General features: G+C 37.8%; 2 protein-coding genes across 2 annotated transcripts in view; both read left to right on the top strand.

Annotated features, from left to right (window-relative positions):
• MCM6 (minichromosome maintenance complex component 6) overlaps positions 1-6,294 on the top strand; it is a 34,270-nt gene extending 27,976 nt beyond the window's left edge. Inside the window, exons 14-17 of the mRNA XM_081051116.1 lie at positions 301-436; positions 1,581-1,736; positions 3,785-3,924; positions 5,901-6,294. Coding sequence (XP_080907242.1) covers positions 301-436; positions 1,581-1,736; positions 3,785-3,924; positions 5,901-6,017 — 549 coding nt within the window. The 3' untranslated portion in view covers positions 6,018-6,294. The remainder of the gene's footprint in view (positions 1-300; positions 437-1,580; positions 1,737-3,784; positions 3,925-5,900) is intronic.
• A 9,324-nt stretch (positions 6,295-15,618) lies between these two features.
• The window catches only part of LCT (lactase), a gene marked incomplete at both ends in the record, with an annotated part of 43,046 nt that continues 37,045 nt past the window's right edge, over positions 15,619-21,619 (top strand). Inside the window, one exon of the mRNA XM_081052227.1 lies at positions 15,619-16,243. Coding sequence (XP_080908353.1) covers positions 15,619-16,243 — 625 coding nt within the window. The remainder of the gene's footprint in view (positions 16,244-21,619) is intronic.

Genomic DNA, 21,619 nt, shown 5'->3' with positions numbered 1-21,619 from the left:
TCAGAGGTTGTACATGTGTTCAGTTTAGTAAAGACTGCCAAAACAGCTTTCCCTATGGTTGTATCAATTTATATTCCCATCAGCGGTGAATAAAAGTTGTTCTACATTCTTCCCAACACTCGATATTGTTGGTCTTTTTAGCCATCCTGATAAATTTATGGTACTATCTCATATTTTATGTGTGTTGTAAGAGGGAGAGTGTGAGAAAACCAGAATACCACTGTAATTTCCTATGAAGAAAATCTATTTGGTGTAGCAAGGGGATTGACTTAACAATGTACCTCATCTTGATTGGTTTAGGTCCAGCCTAAACATGTGAAGGAAGCTTTCAGGTTACTGAACAAATCAATCATCCGTGTGGAAACACCTGATGTCAATTTAGATCAAGAAGAAGAGGCCCAGATGGAGGTAGATGAGGGTCCAGATGGCATCAATGGTGAGATGTTTGTCCATATGACTGTTCTGGAATTAGGGACTAGATGTTCTCTGAGATGTCATGGTAAAAGTGCACTAGTGGATGGTTTTGAAGTTTATATATGTAGCAAAAGAGAAAAAATGGATATTGAATTGTATGAACGGTTTACAAGTTAAAATCCAACTAGTTGATATAAAATATATATATATATACGCTTAAAAGACAAAACACACCAAAATGGTGAGAGTGGCCTTATGAGGTGTGATCAAAAGATACGGTGAATGTTTAAATAAATTTATTACAGTAAAAGACATGTTGCCATTAATACCCCTCAAAATACTCCCCCTTGCTTGGAACACGCTTGTCCCATCATCCTTGCCACTTTCTGAAGCAGCTCTGGAAGTCCTCTTTTGAGTGTCTTTACTTCATCCTCTATCATGACAACGCTCAGTGTCACACATCACTTCTGATACAGCAATTTCTGTCCAATGAAAACATTACGGTGTGTCGTCATTCCCCTTATTCACTAGATCTGGCACTGTGCAACTTCTAGCTCTTCCCTAAAGTCAAAGTGACCGTGAAAGGAAAACATTTTGAATCGGTTCAGGACATGGAGACAGCACAACTAAAGACACTCACAAAAGAGGACGTCCAGAACTGCTTCAGAAAGTGGCAAGAACGATGGAATAAGTGTATTCAAAGCAAGGGGGAGTATTTTGAGGGGGATTAATGGGAATGTGTCTTTTACTGTAATAAATTTTTTTTAATTTAAACATTCACTGTATAGTTTGATCACACTTCCTAATTCCCCAGCCTTATTTGTATTGTTATATTGTTATTTTGCTTTTGAATTAAAAACATTTTCTTGAGTATATTAAAACTGAAAAATCAGAATTTAAAATTTTGTGGACAATATTGCAAATGCACTTTTACATTATGAAATCTGTATCTCTCATTCTTCCCGTTCCTTCCAAATTAGTTTGTCTTCACTAGGGGCATTTACAAATTTGCTTTTAATTTTTATTTGTAAAACTTTTAAGTACTGAGTATACCTCTGTGCTTGTTTTGAAATTGGTATTAAAATAAGGTAGTATATTTATAAACCTTTGACAAGGGAGTATTGGCGGCACAGGAAGAAGATTCACGTGGTTGATGTTTCACTTAGGTCATGCTGACAGCCCTGCTCCTGTGAATGAAATCAACGGCCACAGTGAAGGCATAAACCAGGATTCTGTGCCAAAAGCCTCCTTAAAACTGGGCTTCTCCGAATACTGCCGAATCTCCAACCTTATCGTGCTTCACCTCAGAAAGATGGAAGAAGGTGAGGTTCTACCTAGTGTGTGTGGCTCATATGCTCAGTCATTTACGTGAGCTATATTCACATAAACCACCTCTGATTGCTAAAAATTGTGTTTGGTCGGAAGAGATGATAAATTTTTAGACAAGCTCACTTTGGCAAAGATCTGCAGGTATCGATATATCTACCAACTGGGACATTTCCCCACCAGTTTGTTGTCAGACAAAGGTTTATGGATTATTATTAATGTTCTTGGCCAATTTTAATAGTTTTAAAGCATAATTTGGGGTTTGATAATATATGAGCATTTAAATGTTTCTACAGATGCAAAATCACTATTCTTTACAGTGGCTTTATTTAAAATGTATGAACTCCTAGGGTATGTATATTTCATAGGCAAGTAATTGGAACTCAAAATACTCTGTCAGCACAAGTACAATGAAGTGAAACCTTCATTTCTCCACAGGTAAAGTGTGATATCTGGACACTAGTACATTTCCTACCCTTAACTGCTTTACCATGCTATTCCAAGTTTTATCAACCTATAGTTAGCCACACGGCAGAAGGAAAAATTATGAAATCAAGGAATCGTGCTTAAAACTTTAATTTGGTGGTGAACCATCAGGTCATTCTTATTTAAAAGTTCCAGTATGCTGGCTTTCAGATTCTGTCAACACAATGTCTTATCTGAGATGGAGTAAAAGAACACCCAAGATTGTCTTCGCTTACTAAAGATTTGAGCTCTGTAATTTCTGCCCTCATTTTCCTGAGAACTATGGACCAGTGAGAGGGAGGAGAGAAGTCAGTAAAGAGGCCACTGGGACAAACAGATTTTACCTCCACTCCTTCCTCACATAAAAAGATTTGGGAGCTTACGTGTTCTTGTGTTCACATTTACACTTCATTATTATTCTCTTTCTTTCTCATGCAACTAAGTTTTCAGCATGGCAGACCATTGATGGGGTAAAGATATGATTAGCACCCAAACACTGCATTCCATATATAAATTCTAGGTCTTCTTCCTTTCCTTAAAAAGAGACGAAAGACTGTTCACCTAGCCACATAAGTTACTAGTTCTCAGTCTTAAGGTAGACAGCTGTTCTTTAGTCCAGTATGAGGGAGCACAGCTTTAAACCAAGGAGGTCACTTAGGAAGAAACATTTGGGCAAACCACTGAAGTTTCAGTACAGCAGGTCCTCAAATAATGTCGTTTAGTTATAACATTGATGAGATGCCATTGGAACTTTAACTCCTGTTTCTATCAATTAGCCTATGGTAAAATTGGTTTCATTATATAATGCGTCGTTTCGCTTCAAGTTGCAAAATCTATCAATGATCTTGAATGCTTACTCTGCAGCCATAATAAAACTTCAAAGGCGTTATTATCAGTAAAGCTAGAATTTTCTTATTTTGACGTTGCATTGTATTAGCAATTGCTAGAATCAAGACTAAGAATTTTATTGTACTTTATTTCTATGATAGTTGTTATCCAGGTTCCAACTACTCTTGTGAATTTAGAGTTCTTTGGACTCCAAGAAGCAGTCAGAGTTCAGTCAGTATGGATAGACCTTGTTGGAATAAATTGTTAATTTGTATTTTTTTGAGTGAATACCTGTGGATTTTAGTTCTCAGCTGACCTCACTTCCGTAAAGTCTTCCTTTTTCCAAAGAGGAAAAGTTATATTTAAGAAGTTTTGCTTGCTGTTATTTCATTCCTAGTTTATGCTTCAATTGCTCTTGGTAAACATTCTTACAGGTAAAGCATAAGAAGATGTAGGAAACACCTTCATACTTTGAAATCTTAGTCGCTTTAAGAAACTTGTTTCTTATAATCTATTTGATTAGATTTTTCTTTTCAGGATAAAGTCAAGCATACTGTCATACAAGTAATATGACAAGTTATTTCAGGCTTATGTTGGAATGTTGCAAACCTTATTTCAACAGATGTACTTTCTGACTTTTTGATGTTTATCTAATCGGTACATTATCTTGTGTATGCAAACCCCAAGGATTGACAATACAATTTGCTCGAAAGATAATTTAATCCTTTTAAATTGTGTTTTTTTGTTGCAGAAGAGGATGAATCGGCATTAAAGAGGAGTGAGCTTGTTAACTGGTACTTGAAGGAAATCGAATCAGAAATAGATTCTGAAGAGGAACTTATAAATAAAAAGAGAATCATAGAGAAAGTCATTTATCGACTCATCCACTATGTACGTACAGAACTTGCTTGCCTGGGTATTAATGAGGGAGGGAGCTCATGCCTCATATCTGTGTAGGTTCATTAGATGTTCATTTATTTTGAATCATTGGGGTCTAGTCAGAATTGTGATTTGTAAAAGTTAACAGCAATTAATTGACTTCCTCTGCTAAAAAAAAAAAAAGCAAAATGTAAGTTATATCTAGGGAGGTGGATTTAGGGTCTTCTTAGTTGAGTGTTTTTAATCTTTGTACTGCTGTTACCGTAAGCCTTCAAACATCCTGACCACTGTTACCTATTTTCTACGTTTCATCTTCCTCATATTCTTACCTCTGTTACCCAGCTTACATTCTGTGGTCCATCCCAGCCATTGTTCTTTTCTTTTACTTTCAACTTCATTCACTCTTTGTTTTACTTGCAAAACTCGAGCCTTGGTGAAATCTAATAATTCTTTGTCTGTACCTATATCAAGCACTTAAAAGTATCTGGGCACATACAAACGTGTGCCTGTTTTTATTTAAATTCATGACCGCATATCTCAAGTAGATAATTCTATCTTATTGACCTCACAGTAGCACTGCCCTGTGCTGTTACTTTTCCCTGGTCAATTCATTCTCCTGCTGTTTGAAGGACCATTTCATGCATACTTTCTCTACTCAAATCAGTTGGCCATTCTCAGTATTCAACCTGTCAGCATTTGTCACAGTTGATAACTCCTAGAAATATTATGTTTACTTCTGAGTCAACATATTCTCCTGGGTCTTCTCCCATCTCACTGGTTATTACCTCTTAGTCTCTTTTTGTGAATCTTTCTCTTGTCACTTTTTAAATGGAGTACTGTGCTCAGTCCTCAAACCTCTTTTCTATTTACATTCACGACTTAAATGATCTTAATTTGGTTCTGTGAACTTAAACCCAGCCGCTGATGACTCGCCAGCTCCCAACCTCTCTAACCTCCAGCTGTGTGTAGCCAGCTGTCCATCTGTGAACTCCTAGTGTGGGCAGTGTATTTGCACCAGACCGGCCCTCCCCTCCCTAGTGCCTCCAGGGATCAGTGTAAGATAAAATGACCCATGCAAGAAATCCACTCTGGGACACATTATGAAATAACTGATCTAAACGGGTACTACCTTTTTACGTTTGACTCACTGGCTGAGCTAACTCAATGCAAAAGAGTAGAGAACTCGTACTGCCTGATTAAATGTTCTTCCTGTGAGGGTACATTAGTACATAGAGTGTTTGAAAGTGTCCAGGCCCTCCTAGTGGCATTAGTGGTCCTTCTGTGGGACTTTGCCACACCTTCTTAGAATCAAATAACTATTTCTTGAGTTCCTCCATATGAGCTTGGCTAAGAGTTCTCATTAGTGGACATTTTAGGCTGACTCATAGGTACATCATTGGCTTGAAATCTAACAAGATTTTTGAGCCATGTGACATGTTCTTTTATTTATTAGCTCATAGATAAGTATGAAAATTTTTTTCATGTTATCTTTAGATTCTACTTCTAAATAAATGGATGGTGAATGAAAGAGTTCAGTGGCCAGTAATTAAAATTAGCATAATACTAAGTAAAACTAAACACTTTTGTCAGAGTGATAAACAGAATGATGAACATATTTAGCAGAGGATTTTAAATAATCTTAAACTTCATGTGTTATGTTCTTTTTTGAAATTATATTTACACGTACTTGATGTGATATGCCAGGAAATCTTAATAAAATCACAATGTCTGTTGAGCTTACTTATATATTTCTTAATTTTTTTAAAGGAGGTTTATGGTGTCAAAAGATCTACTAACTACCTACTGGGAAGGGTGTTTATCAGAACCTGATAATGGTGTTAAGGTTTAGTCCTTTTTCTCGGAGTTTCTGGAGTAGAAATGAAAAAAATTGCTGGTAGCAAGCATTCAGAAGAAAGCTCAAGTCCTGTGTATCTGGGCATTTTTATAATACTGCTGGAAACCTGAGAACAAATGTTTGTGTTTCACAGGATCATGTTCTAATTGAGCTCACCCAAGCTGGATTGAAAGGCTCCACAGAAGGAAGTGAGAGCTATGAAGATGATCCCTACTTGGTAGTTAACCCTAATTACTTGCTTGAAGATTGAGATACTGAAAATAACCAGAGAAACAGTGTCCCTCTGCCTCCTGGCCTGGAGTCTGGAGTCTGAATGGAGCTCTAGCAGCAAGAGAAATGTTTTGGGGGCAATGCTACACGAGGATTTATTTTTGAGGAACAAGAACCAGATTGATGGTCCTATGTGTTACATTTCTGTCATATGCTTTAAGTCCATTACTTTATGTATGTGGTATCTTATTTGGAAGATAACTTTTCCATTGCTAACTACTACTTTTTTTCATCAGAATAAAGTAACTTGTTCAGAAGTTATCTACTGGATTTATTTCTACTGTACTGTAATTATTGCTTCCATCTACTTGTGAATTTGAGTCTTTCCCTTTTGCTTTTAAACAGGGACAAGGGGTTAGAATTATGGCATTATGGTAAACCTTCAGGATTAGGTTCCTGTGAAACGGAGTCCTTATTAGAATTAGTATGAAGGCTAAGGGGGCCTTTTAAGTTTATTGTACTTTTTTGATTAATAGTTGCTTTAACTTCTGTGTGCTAAGATTTGTTTTCTGTCTTTCTTTTTAAAGAGAAATGTGTCATTTTCTATATTAAAAACCATCACTGAATTTTATGGCTTTCTTCCAGGTAAAAGTTATTACTGTTTATGATACTAACTCCCTGAGACTTAGTTATGATCAGTAAGTTGATGATGTAGCAGTTCCTATTGTTGTAGCTTTTAACAACAGATAGCTTCTGGGGCCTTCAGGGCAAGTAGGGAATGTTTATGTGTGGTATGTGAGTTAGTAACTGGCAAAGTAGGGTGAGGGGCACTGGAAATGGATAGAGAAGTTGCACTGTTAGCAGATGCAGGGTTATAAACTCCTTCAAAATTATGTTCCTGGGGATTTCCAGTTAAGATGATGGAGTAGGTAAACGATGTGCTCACCTCCTCTCAGGACCACATCAGTTACAATTAAACTGCAGAACACCCGTCATTGAGATTCTCCTGAAGTCTAGCTGAACTGAAGCCCTACAACTAAGGACATACAGAAGAAGCCACCTGAGAATGGTAGGAGGGTCAGAGGCACAGAATGGGTTGTGACCATTAAAAATTGGGAGGGAGGGAGAAACAGGGTGGGCCTGACATTGACTGGGAGGTTTACTCCCTGCTGTCCTGTAGAACCTCCACCTTCACCCTTGTTATCGCTGTGGGCGCCGTTTTTCCAGCAAGCCTACGATGAAGGCACAGACTTGATGTATGAATACATCAACCAGGGGCTGTGGAAACACATCAAGCATAAGTATAAGAAACATTAGTTTCTCGGAGGCCCCCATTAAGGCCAGAAGGACCAGGTCCATCCACCAGCTGTTTGCCCCAAGCCAGGGCCTCAGCTTGAAGATGTTCACATCACTTTTCGTGGACCACCTTTAGCTATTGGCAAGAAATGGCTTCACCTGCCAGATTCTAACTTCTGCTATGTTTGAAATATGTTTACTCAGAGTCATCCATAAGTAAATATAAATTGTCCTTGAAAAAAAAATTGGGAGGTATGTTGGCTGCAGAGGTACCCTCTGGAGAAGTGAGGGGTCCCAGCTCCACAGCAAGCTCCCCAGCTCAGTTCCAGTGCCAGGGAGAGAAGTCCCCATAACTTCTGGCTGTGAAAACCAGCAGAGACTGTGGCTGAGACAGGGTGGTTGCACTCCCAGGTGTTCTTAAAGGGGCCACATACGGCCTTACTTGATGACGGACTCACTCAGCAGCCGCTCAGAAGGTATCAGGGCCATACAGGGAGGAACTGAATTGTCTGGCTTCAGAGTGAGTGCTGGAGGGGCAGCTTTCTCCCAGAGAGGAGCTGGCAGAAGCCATTGTTCTTTGTTGAGCCCTCAGCCCTCTCAGCATGCAGATGCAGGCAGACCCCATATCTGAGTCGCCATCAAACTGGCTATCATCTTTCAGCTGCCCCATCCAACATTCAGGCATACCCAAGCCATTTCCAGTGGCTTTTCTGTGCAGCCTACCTATCTTAGCTTATGCTGCAGACTCATAAAATCTCTGAAAATTTTCATAAAAATCCAACAAAACCCAAACAAGTAGCATCTGGCTTTGGCGTGGACTGTACTTCAGGGTTTAGCTGCCCTAAACCCTGGCACAGCAACAGCCGACTTCAGTTCCCAGATTGGCCTCTCGAGGCACCTCTAAGCCTAGTGCAATCAGCAGCCATCTGCAGATTACTTTGTGACTCATACCAGGTGGCTCAGAGACGGGCATGGGTTGCAGCTAAACTTGGCCTGCAGCAAGTCCCTTCCCAGAAGGCCCAGGGCTGGCATTCCTGGTGACCGGCTTCGGACTAAGCCAAAGCATCACCTGGCTTCCTCCAAAGACAACACACCCAAAGGGCAGACTGGGCAGGCACCAGAGCCCCACTAAAGCAAACCCTGCTCTGTAGGGTCAGCCGTTGCACTACAGCTCCTCCACTGTAGTTATGACCAGTCCTCACAACAAACCAGCCTCAGGGTCAATCCTCATTGACGTTCAAATAGCAACCAAGGCTAAGCTACAACAGGAGGGCACACACAACCACACAAGGAACATACCTGGAACACTCAACTCTGGTAACCAGGGAAACTGCACCATTGGGCTCATAGGGCACCTAGTACATAAGGCCACTCTACTAAGACCAGGTGGCGTAGCAGCCCTACCTAATACATAGAAGCAAACACAGGGAGGCAGCCAAAATGGGGAGACAAAAAAAGTCTCAAAACAACAAAGCTCCAGAAAAAGAACTAACCAAAATGGACACAAGCAATCTACCAGATGCAAAGTTCCAAATACTGGTTGTAAGGATGCCCAGTGATCTCAGGGAGAATTTCAACAAAGAGGAACCAAAAATGGAGATAGAAAACAAAAAAAGAACCAGTCAAATAAAGACTACAATAACTGAAATGAATACATTAGAGGGAATCAACTGTAGATTAAACGAAGCAGAGGGTCAAATCAGCAATTTAGAAGATACGATAGCAGAAAACCATCAGGACTGCCAAAAGGAAAAGAACCCAAAAGAATGAGAGTTTAAGGGGCTTCTAGGACAACAACAAGCGTATCAACATTAGCATCATAGGGTACCAGAAGGAGAAGAGAGCAAGGAATTGAAAATCTATTTGAAGAAATAATGACTGAAACTTTCCTAACCTGGTGAACGAAATGAATATTCAAGCCCAGGAAGCACAGAGTCCCAAAGAAGATGAACCCAAAGAGGCCCATATCAAGACACATCATAATTAAAATGCCAAAGGTTAAAGACGAATCTTAAGAGCAGCAAGAGAAAAGCAATGAATTACCCACAAAGGACTCAGCTGATTTCTCAACGGAAATTTTGCAGGCCAGAAGGGATTGGCACGAAATATTCAATGTTATGAAAAGAAGGATATATAAGGACAAGACTGACTACCCAGTAAAGTTATCATTTAGAATCGAAGGACAGATAGTTTCTCAGACAAGAAAAAGCTAAAGGAGTTCATTACTACCAAACCACCAATATTACAAGGAATCTTAGAGGGACTTCTTTAAGACCGGGGGGGGGGGAGCGGGAGGGATACTAAAAACATGAATAATAAAATGGCAATAACTACATATCTATCAACAATTACTTTAAATGTAAAAGGATTAAATGCTCCAATCAAAAGATAGGGTGGCTGAATGATAAGAAAACAAGACCCTCACATACTGCCTACAAGAGACTCACTTCAGATCAAAAGGCACACATAGACTGAAAGTAAAGGGATGGGAAAAAGACATTTCATGAAAATTGAAACAAAAAAAGCTGAGGTAGAAATACTTATAACCAGACAAAACAGACTTTAAAACAAAGGCTACAACAAGAGACAAAGAAGAAACCAGTAATCCCACTTCTGGATATTTATTCTAAGAAATCTAAAATGCCTCTTTGAGGGGATGAGTGCATCGTTATGTTCATTGCAGCATTGTTTACAATGGCCAAGATGTGGAGGCAGCCTGGATGTCTATCAGTGGGTGAATGGATAAAGAGTAGGTGGTACTTATATACAATGGAATATTGCTTGACCATGGATGGAAATGGGTTCTTGTTATCTATGGCAGCATGGAAGGACCTGGAGGGTATTGTGCTGAGTAAAATATGTCAGACAAAGAAAGACAGATGCAATGTGATTTCACATATGTGGAATCTAAATTAAAAAATAAAACAGAAACGAACTCATAAATACAGGGAACATTTTGATGGTTGCCAGATGGGAGGGGGATTAAGGGTGAGTGAAAAGGGAAAGGGATTAAGAAGTACAAATTTCCCGTTACACAGTAATCATGGGGTGTAGGGTATAGCATAAGGAATATAGTCAATACTGTAGTTACTATGCATGGTGTCATATGGTTACTATATTGATTGGTGTGATGGGAGAGTGGTTGCGGAGCAGGGTGAAAAAGGTGAAGAGATTAAGAAGTACAAATTGATAGTCACAAAATAGTCATAGGGATGTAAAGTAAAGCATAGAGAATATAGTCAATAATATGGTAATAACTACAGGGGTTGCCAAAAAAATGTATACTAGTGGACACTTTGGTCAGCGTTGCTCAAGCAGTAGTTTGCCATAATCAGAAGTGTCTGGACGCTGATGGTAACCACTTTGAGAACCTCTTGTAATTGCAGAAGTCAAACATCACTTGTATTCATCTTTTGTTACCGATATATATGTTACCACAATTTTAATAGATTTTCCTTTCTTAAAATTTATATACATTGTTTTTGGCACCCCCGGTATCTATAGTGCCAGGATGGTACTGGTCAGTAGGATCTCGTCTTACATTATATAAATGTCTAACCACTATGCTATATAACAAATTACTATAAAATAATATTGAATGTCAAAATAATTACAGTGAAAAAAAGCATATTTTCCTAATTAATAAGGGTATAAGAGGCTGCAGGGATGAGGAAATCTTGGGGTGCAGGATCTCAGATTTCCTATTTAGGCAGTTAGGAGATACAGTATAAAGAATGGATAAATGTCAGGCAGAACAATCAGTAACAGGTGATAGGAGCAACATTCTAGTGAAAACCTGTCTAGGAGACAACAAGAAAGAATTCCTCCCTGTACTGACTCCCAATTTGATAAAGAAAATATGGTCGTGAGGTCCTGAAAGCAGAGAAACAGCCTGGAATTTGAACTTTAATTTGATCAAATATTTACCCAAAGGAAAATTTGAAGCTCAGGAAATGAGTTCCTTTTTGGTGAATCTGTCCTCCCCTTCCCAATTCTACAATTAGAGTGGGGCCTTCAGAGCAAGGTGAGGTCATTAGAACAAATAGTTTTTGCATTTCTGGATAAGTGTGCTTACATTTCCACATACCCCCTCCCTCCACATGTTACTTGTCAAGAAGGTGAAGAAGCTAATGAATGATGGAACATTATGAAGAAAATTAGATAAGTGTTTAATAACATGTTCCTGATTGGGACTACTTAAATATTGAAGTTGTCAACTAATTTATAATTTTAATGTATTTTCAACCAAATCCCAACAGATATCTATCAATAAGAAAATGATTACCTAAGTTATGATTACCTATGCTATGGGATATACAAACAAAAATGGGGTAAACATGTTTGAAATGGAAATATCTCCAGGACACATGGAAAACAAAATGTGCAAATATAGACATAGGAGCACCTAAATATAAAGCAAATATTAGTAGACTTAAAGTGAGAGATAGACGGCAATACAATAATGGTAGGAGGTGGGGGGCGGACAGGTGGCTCAGATGGTTAGAGTGTGAGCTATGGGCAATGAGGGGCTACTGGTTTGATTCCCCCATGGCCCAGCGAGTTGTGCCCTCCACAACTAGAATGAAGTCAATGAGCTGCCTCTCAGCTCCTGGGTGGCCAGATCGCTCAGTTTGTTGGAGGGCAGGCTCTCAACCACGAGGTTGTCGGTTTGACTCCTTGACTCCCACAAGGGATGATGGGCTGCGTCCCCCACAACTAAGATTGAACGCGGCACCTTGAGCTGAGCTGCCGCTGAGCTCCTGGATGGCTCAGTTGGTTGGAGTGTGGGCTCTTAACCACAAGGTTGCAGGTTCGACTCCCGCATGGGATGGTGGGATGCGCCCCCCTGCAGCTGACAACGGCAACTGGACCTGGAGCTGAGCTGCACCCTCCACAACTAAGATTGAAAGGACAACAACTTGACTTGGAAAAAGTCCTGGAAGTACACACGGTTCCCCAATAAAGTCCTGTAAAAAAATAAAATAAAATAATAGTAGGAGGCTTAAATATACTCCCACTTTCATCAATCCAGACAAAATCATAAGGAACCATTGACCTTAAATGATATGTTAGACCAGATGTCCTTAACAGGACATTCCATTCAAAAGCAACAGATCTTCTCAAGCGCACATGGAATATTCTCCAGAATGAATCATATTTAAGTCACAAAACAAATTTAAATTTAAGAAGATTGAAATCACATCAAGTATCTTTTCTGACCATATAAAATGAAATCAATTATCAAGAAAACTGGAAAATTCACAAACGTGGAGATAAAACATGCTAATAAATGGTTCAAAGAAGGAATCAAAAGAAATTTAAAAGTACCTTGAAACAAATGAAAATAGAAATACAACATATCAAAACTCATGGGATCCTACAAAAGAAGTTCTAAAGGGAGTTCATGGGTTCGTTCCTACAGCAAGAAACAAGATCTCAAACAACCTAACTTTACATCACAAGGAACTAGAAAAGGAACAAAGCCCAAAGCTAGTAGAAGAAAGGAAGTAACAAAGATCAGAGTGGAAATAAATGAAGTCTTAAAAGACAATAGAAAAGATAAACGAAACTAAGCTTTTCTTTTTTAAGATAAAATTGACAAACCTTTAACTAGACTCACTAAGAAAAAAAGAGGACTCAAAATCAGAAAGGGAGATACTATAACTAATACCACAGAAATATAAAGGATCATAAAAGACTACCATGAACAATTAAATACAGCAACAAATTCAACAAACTAGAAGAAATGGATAAACTTTTAGAAACAATCAAGACTTAATCATGAAGAAATAAAAATATCTATACAGAACAATTACTAATAAGGAGATTGAATCAATAATCAAAAACCCCCAAACACAAAAATCCAGGACCAGATGGCTTAAATGGTAAATCTTAACAAATATTTTAAAAAATTGATACCAATTTTTCTCAAACTTTTCTAAAAAATAGAAGAGGAGGGAACTCTTCCAAACACATTTTATGAGGCCAGTATTACCCTGATACCAAAACTAGAGAAGGTCATTACAAGAAAATTATAGGCCAATATCCCTAATAAACATAGATGCAAAAATCCTCAACAAAATATTAGCAAACAGGGGAGGGGGGTTCACGGTGTGAGGGATGTAAAAATAAAATAAAATAAAACTATTATAAAATAAAAAAATATATATTAGCAAACAGAATTCAATACATTTTAAAAGGGTCATACACCACAATCAAGTAGGATTTATTCCAGGGATGCAAAGAAGGTTCAACATCCACAAATCAACCAGTGTGATACTTTACATTAACAAGGTGAAGGATAAAAATCATATGATCATCTCAATAGATGCAGAGAAAAGCATTTGACAAAATGCAACATTCATTTATGATAAAAACGCAACAAAGTGGGTTGCGTATAGAGGGAAAGTAGCTCAACATAATAAAAGCCACATAGTTATGCATCCTTTATTGACGGGAATGTTTTATGAGGAATGCATTATTAGACAATTTTGTGTTGGCAAACAACATGGAGTGCACTTAATACAAATCTAGGTGGTCTAGCCTACTATACTCCTAGCTATATGGTATAGCCTATTGCCCCAGGCTATAAATCTATAAAACATGTTACTGTACTGAATACTGTAGGCAGTTGTAATACAATGGTAAGTGTTTTGTATCTAAACACATCTAAACATACAAAAGATACAATAAAAATACAGTACAAAAAACAATGGTACGGCTGTGTAGGGCACTTACCATGAGTGAAACTTACAGGACTGGAAGTTGCTCTGGGTGAGTCAGTGAGTGAATGTGAAGGCTAGGGCATTACTGCATATTACTGCAGACTTTATAAACACTGCACTTAGGCTACACTAAATTTATTTAAAGATATTTTTCCTCAATAAATTAACCTTAGCTTACTGTAACTTCTTTTGCTTTATAAACTTTTAATTTGTTTTAACTTTTCAGCTCTAGTAATAACTTAAAACACAAACACATTGTACAGCTGTACAAAAATACTTTATATCCTTATTCTGTAAGCTTTTCTCTGTTTAAACACACACATTAGCCTCGACCTACACAGGGTCAAGATCATGAATATCACTGTCTCCCACCTCCATGACTTGTCCCACTAGAAGGTCTTCATGGGCAATAACACGTATGGAGCTGTCATCTCCTATGATGATGCCTTCTGAATATATCCTGAAGGACCTGCCTGAGGCTCTTCTTGAGGAGATGGCATTCTTGTCAGAAATATGTTCACGGTGGTTTGCTTGATTTGTTACTTTTATCATCATAAATTTGCTTGTAAGCAGATAGTGCACCATGGACGTTCTTCTCCATCAGTGAAAACCTTTCATGTCGGGCTCCATGTTTTCAAACGTTTTAAGGAACTTGTTGAGGTCTGCAAAAGCTGCTAAACCCTTCACTCTGAATATCCTTGGGGGTCCATCTTCTCTTTCTTCTCCTGCAGTTTCCTGTTCTCTGGCCTCTTCTCAGCTGTGCATTCCTGTTCCAGTTCTAACAACTTCTCATTAGTCAATTCCTCTGGACCCACCTCTAGGAGCTTCTCAATGTCGTCTTCATTCACACCCGTGTTAAAGGTGTTTGCCATCTCATCTGCAGCCATGTTGATTTCTGCAACCTCAACTTGGCAAATCCGTTGAAGCCATGGACAGATCTCGAGTGTCTTCTTCCAGTGAAACAGGGTAATAGCTATCATTGCGTTGCATTGTTCTAAATGTGCTAAAAAGAATGACCTCATTTAATTCTCACAACCTATCTATTTCAATTCTACAGATAAAGAAACAGACACAGAGATATTAAGTAAGTTTCTCCAGATGAGATTTAAACCCAGGCATTCTGACTTTTTAATAACTATTAAGCTACACAGAGAAAGAAAACCGGAAAGAAGCAGTGTTGAAGATGCTTACATAGGAAGGGGAGGGGAGTGAGAGAAGGGGAACTTACAAATTTTTCATATATGTTTCTATATTGTTTGAATCTTTTACAAAATGTGTTCATTATTTACATATTTTTAAAGGGAACAAAAAGTTTGGCAAGGGACTCCCTTTTCTGTTATGTAAGCAAATTTTAAAATAATGTGTAAATAAGACAAAAATGTAGAGAACTTCTTTTCTTAGGACATTTTCTAGGTTCCCCTGCTTAAACTGGGTGACCCGTCTGAGGTTTATCTCTTATCGTCTTTGCATTTGTGATATAACATTGGTGAACTATGTACTGATTTCATTGTTATAGATAACCCAGTTAAATATTAAGTGTTAATAATCATTTTGTATTTTACAACCTCAGCTGTCATTATAAAGTAAGGATTCCACATTCCTCCTGACAGTTCCTCGAAAATGGAGCTGCCTTGGAATTTAGCCTTTATTGTCCTCCTAAGTGTTTCGTGCTGGGCGATAGACTGGGCATCTGATAGAAATTTCATTTCAGCCGCTGGTCCTCTCCCCTATGACTTGCTGCACAACCTGAGCCAGGGTTCCAACTTTGCAGCAAGGGACAGGGACATGTACGTTTGTCGCCAGCCACTGCCCACTTTCCTGCCGGAGTACTTGAGTAGCGTTCATGCCAGTAAGGCCACCCATTATAAAGTATTCCTGCCATGGGCCCAACTTCTCCCGGCAGGAAGCTCCAAGAAGCCAGACCAGAGTGTAGTGCAGTGCTACCGGGGACTCCTCGCGGCCGTCAGGACCGCGCAGCTTCGGCCCCTGGTCACCCTGCACCAGGGGACCCTCCCCGCCGGCGCCATCCAGGGAAGTGAAGTGTTTGCCGATCTTTTTGCTGACTATGCTGCATTCGCCTTCCAGTCCTTTGGGGACCTCGTTGACACCTGGTTCACTTTTAGTGACTTGGAGGAGGTAATAACGGAACTTCCCCACCAGGAATCAAGAGCTTCACATCTCCAGACCCTCACTGACGCCCACAGGAAAGCCTATGAGATTTACCACGAAAAATATGCTTCTCAAGGTGAGTACACGTGACCCCGCTGGCGGGCCCACCGGCAGCCTTTATCACCCACTTCCCCCATCCTCCTGGAAGCAGCGCTCAGCATTTCTTCCCACTCACCTTCGATAGTCCCGACATACCTAGTCCTTAGGGAGAAATAAATACTGCGGTGAAGATTTCCCAATGCAAGTAGATAGGGGTGGCTTCTATTGATTGCACCGGGCCGGCATGCCCTATGAAAGGTGTCTTTTAAGTACCTCTTGCCCAGCCTTGAGTCTGTGTTGCCACCAATTATCTTCCTGTCCTCCTCCTGATCCAGTCCTGCCTCCTTGACTCCTTCAAGGCTTCAAGATGGCCCGTCCTACCTCACCCTTCCCTTTTTCTTATGCAGGGCAACTTACACATTCTAGTTGAAGCTTGCATTCCAGCAGAGGAGACACACAAATACAAAGGTAAAATAATGATATGCTGATAGGTAGAGAGAAGAGCGTAGCTGCAATTGTCCGTATTCCTGCTTCATAGCTAACTCACGGTTCTGGTTCAGTAGGTCTGGGCAGCACCTGGACATTTGTGATTTTAATTAATCCCCTAAGTGAACCTGAGGTACACCAGTTTTGAGAATCAATTTTGGCTTTTCACCGCATTTGGTGTCTACAATCGCTTAAAGGTACAAGGCCAAACATTTTAAATTTTTAAAAAAATTAATTACAGAAAAGGTGGCATTTTATGAAATAAAGCACATTCACCATGTTTTTTTAAAAAGATGTTAAAGTAATGAATTTCCATTTACTGCTTATTAGAAAATACAATATGAAACTCAGTTCTGATTTTTCCCTAAGGATTTTTTTATCAGAGTATGATTCACATATAGTGAAATGCATAGATCTTAATTTTACAGTTTGATTAGTTTTGACAAGCACATACAGCCATGTAACCCATGCTCTTATCAAGATATAAAACATTAACCAACACCTCAGAAAATGCCCTTCTCGATCAACTGTATCCCTTTCTAATCAATCTACCCCCAGGAGCAACCACTGATCTGATTTCTATCAGCATTGATATGAATGGAATTATACAGCGTGTACTCTTTTGTGTGTGTGTGTCTTCTTTCATTCAGCATGATGTTTGTGAGATTTATTCATTTTGTTGCTGCCTTAGTAATTTGTTTCTTTTTTCTTCTAAGTAGTATTTTATTATGGATGTGTCATAGGTGGAGGGCATTTGGGCTATTTCCAGTTTTTATCTATTACAAATAAAGCTTCTATCAACATTCATTCTTATACAAGTTTTTGTATAGACATATATTTTCATTTCTTTTAGATAAATACCTAGGAGTGGAATTGCTGTGCTGGGTCATAAGGCAGAGATATTTCTGACTTTTTAAGAAACTGCCAGTTTTCCAAAACAATTGTTCTACTTTACACTTCCACTAGCAGTGCGTGAGACTTTCAATGGCCTCACGTCCTTGCCAACATTTGGCATTCTCATCTTTTCTATTTTAGACATTCTGATGGTATCTCATTATGATTCCATTACTTTTTTTTTAATTAATTAAATTTATTGGGGTGACAATTGTTAGTAAATTTACATAGATTTCAGGTGTACAATTCTGTATTATATCATCTATAAATCCCATTGTGTGTTCACCACCCAGAGTCAGTTCTCCTTCCATCACCATATATTTGATTCCATTACTTTTTTTAAATATAATTTCTATCTCAAGTGCATATATGCTTACACAACATTATATTTAATTTTGTTTGGTTTGGTTTTGAGCACCGTAAAACAGTATTATACTTTTTGTAGAACTCTAGGGCTTCCTTTTTTTCAAACAAAATCATGTTTCCAAGGCTTATCCATGGTGTTGAATATAACTATAGTACATTATTTTTTGCTACTATATAATATTCCGTTGTGTGGCTAAGCCAAATTTTCCCCCACATTTTATTAATTTATTCTCCTGCTTATGGAAATTCAAATTGTTTTCAAGTTTTGCTATTATGAACATAGCTGCTATGAATATTCTTATACATATTTCTTTCTGTACATGTGCAAGAGTTTCTCTTGTATATATACAAGTGATTGCTAATTGTGGGAGACACAAATGTTTAGTTTTGAGAGAGAATGTAAATTGTTTTCCACTGTGGTTGTACCAATTTACATTTCCCTGAGCAACGTATGAGTTCTTGTTGACCCCTTCAACACTTGTAATTTCTAGAATTATAAATCTTTGCCAATCTAATGGATTTAAAAGTATTTCTTTGTATCTTATTTACCTGATTATTCTTCAGGTTGAGAATGCTTTCACATGTTTATTAGCCATAGTTGTTTCCTCTTCTTTAAAATTCCTGTTGATCTTATTGACTTGTTGGAGTTCTTTAAACATTCTTAAATTTAATCTGTATTGGGTGTATGTAATGATAATATTTTTCTGGTTCATGTCATATTTTTCACTCTATGGAGTTTTTGATGAACAGAAGTTCTTTTAACACAAACTTATCAGTCTTTTCTTTCAGTTGATTTTTTCTGATATATTTTTAGTGGTACTTTTTACAATTACTTAAATTCGTTTCTTCATTTTTTAGAATTTCTAGTTTCAGATGTTTTCATCCCTTTCCCCTCCCTGGTAAACCTCAAAGTTCTTAGGTAATTGTGCATCTTTTCCATGCTCATTCTTTGGGGAGTCATTTTCTGTACCATGATTTTTCTTAATGATTGGGGGGGAATCATTAAAAAGTCACAGATAATCTGTAAAATTGAAAGACATTCTTAGTTTGCATGAGTTTTTTTCCTTTTTAATTAACACTTTAAAAAATTAATGACTTTATTTTTTACAACAATTTTAGATTCACAGAAAAATTGAACAGATAGTAGAGAGTTCCCATATTCCCCTCTCCCTGAACCCAGTTTCCCCTAATATTAACATGTTAAGTTAGTCTGATACATTTGTTACAATTAATGGACAAATATCGATACCTTATTATTAACTAAAGTCCATATTTTATTCAGATTTCCTTAATGTCCTTTTTCTATTCCAGGATCTCATTACATTACATTACATTTAATTATCATGTTGCTTTAGGCTCCTCTGTGGTGTGACAATTTCTCAGACTTTCTTGTTTTTGATAATCTGATTGATACTTTTGAGGAATCCTGGCCAGGTATTTTGTAAGATGCCTGTTTTTAAAAATAGCTTTCTTGAGACATAATTTATACACCACACAATTCACACATTTATAGTTTTTAGTATATTTTAGTATGGTTTTTTTAGTATAGTCACAGATAAGTGCAGCCATCACCATGGTCAATGTTAGAATATTTTTATTACCTCAAAAAGAAATCTGGTAACCTTTAGCTGTCACCCTCCTACTCTTGTATTTCCCTCCCCCACCCCAGCCCTAGCAACCACTAATTAACTGTCTCATATATTTCCTTGTTCTGCACATTTCACATGAATGGAATAATATAATATGTGGTCTTTTGTGACTGTATCTACTGGGATTTGTCTGATGTTTTTCTCATGGATAGACTAGGATTATAGGTTTGGGGGAGGAAGATCACAGAATAAAGTGTCATTTTCATTGCACCTTATTAAGGGTACATACTATCAACATGATTTATGACTACTGATGTTAACCTTGATCACCTGGCTGAGGTAATGTTTGTCAGGTATCTCCACTGTAAAGTCTCTTTTTTCTTCCATTCCATACTATACTGTTTGGAAGAAAGTCACTACACATAGTCCAAACTTAAGGAGTGGGGACTTATCCTCCCTCTTATAAATACTTTTTAAAAGTTCTTTTCTAAACTTAACCAAGAAGGCAAAATATTTGTACACTGAAAACTATAAAACATTGCTGAAATTAAAGAAAACAAAAATAAATGAAAATACATCCCTTGTTCATGGACTGGAAGATATAATATCATTAAAATGTCAATACTACCCCGAGTAAACTACAGATGCAATGAAATCCCTATAAAAATCCCAACAACATTTTTTGAAAAAATAGAAAAATGTATCCTTAAATATATACAGGATCTCAAGAAATCCCAAATAGCCAAAACAATCCTGAAAAAGAAAAAATTGGAGGACTCACACTTCCTGATTCCAAAACGTACTATAAAGCTACAGTAATCAAAATAGTGTGGTACTGGCGTAAGGCAGATTTATAAGAGACAAATGGAATAGAATAGAGAGCCCAGAAATAAACCCTCACCTATATGTCAAATGATTTTCGACAAGGGTCGTAAGAGCATTCAATGGGAGAAAAGACAATCTTTTCAACAAATGGTGCTGGGAAAACTGAATATCCACATGCAAAAGAAGGAAGTTGGACCCTTACCTTATACCATATAGAAAAAATTAATTTGAAACGGATCAAAGACCTAAACATAAGAGCTAAACCTATAAAAGTCTTAGAAGAAAACATTAAGATAAAAACTTTATGAAGTTGGATTTGGTAATGAATTTTTGATTATGACACTAAAAGTACAGGCAACAAAAGATAAAATAAATTAGACGTCATCAAAGTTAAAAATCTTTGTGCATCCAAGGACACTATCGACAGAGGGAAAATGCGACCCACAGAATGGGAGAAAATATTTGCAATATTTAATAAAATATTAATATCTAGAAAATATTTTTAAAAACACAAACAAACAAACTCAACAACAGCAAAACAAACAAACCTATTAAAAAATGGGCAAAGGACTTGAATTGACTTTTTTTTCCAAAGAAGGTATTCCTATGGCCCATAGGTACATAAAAATGTGCTTTACATCAACAATCATTAGGGAAATGCAAATCAAACCTACAGTGAGTTACTACTTCATACCCATTAGGGTGGCTACTATTTACAAAAAGCAAAAAATCCTAAGTGTTGAGGATATAGAGAAATTGTTATCCTTGTGCATTGTTGGCAGGAAGATAAAATGATATATACCCACTATGGAGAACAATATGGGAGTTCCTCAAGAAATTAAACGTAGAATTACCATATGATCTAGGACTTCTGAGCATATACCCAAAATAATTGAAAAGAGGGACTTGAACACATATTCATACACACATTTTCATAGCAGCATTATTCACAATGGCCAAAGGGTGGAAATAACCCAAATGTCCATGGATGAATGAATGGATACACAAAATGTGGAATATACATATAACGGAATATTATTCAGCCTTAAAAAGAAACGAAATTCTGGCACATGCTACAACATGGATGAACCCCGATGACATGATGATAGGTAAAATAAGCCAGACACAAAAGGATAAATATTGTATGATTCCGTCTAAGGCGGACTTGGAATAATCAAATTCAGAGACAGAAAGTAGAATACTGGTTACCAGAAGCTAGGAGGAGGAGAACATGGGGAATTACTGTTCTATGG

The sequence above is a fragment of the Rhinolophus hipposideros genome, assembly GCF_964194185.1.
Source record: "Rhinolophus hipposideros genome assembly, chromosome: 6".
Lineage (NCBI taxonomy): Eukaryota > Metazoa > Chordata > Mammalia > Chiroptera > Rhinolophidae > Rhinolophus > Rhinolophus hipposideros.
Note: the sequence above shows the minus strand (reverse complement) of the source record. Positions and strands in the feature narration are given on the sequence as shown.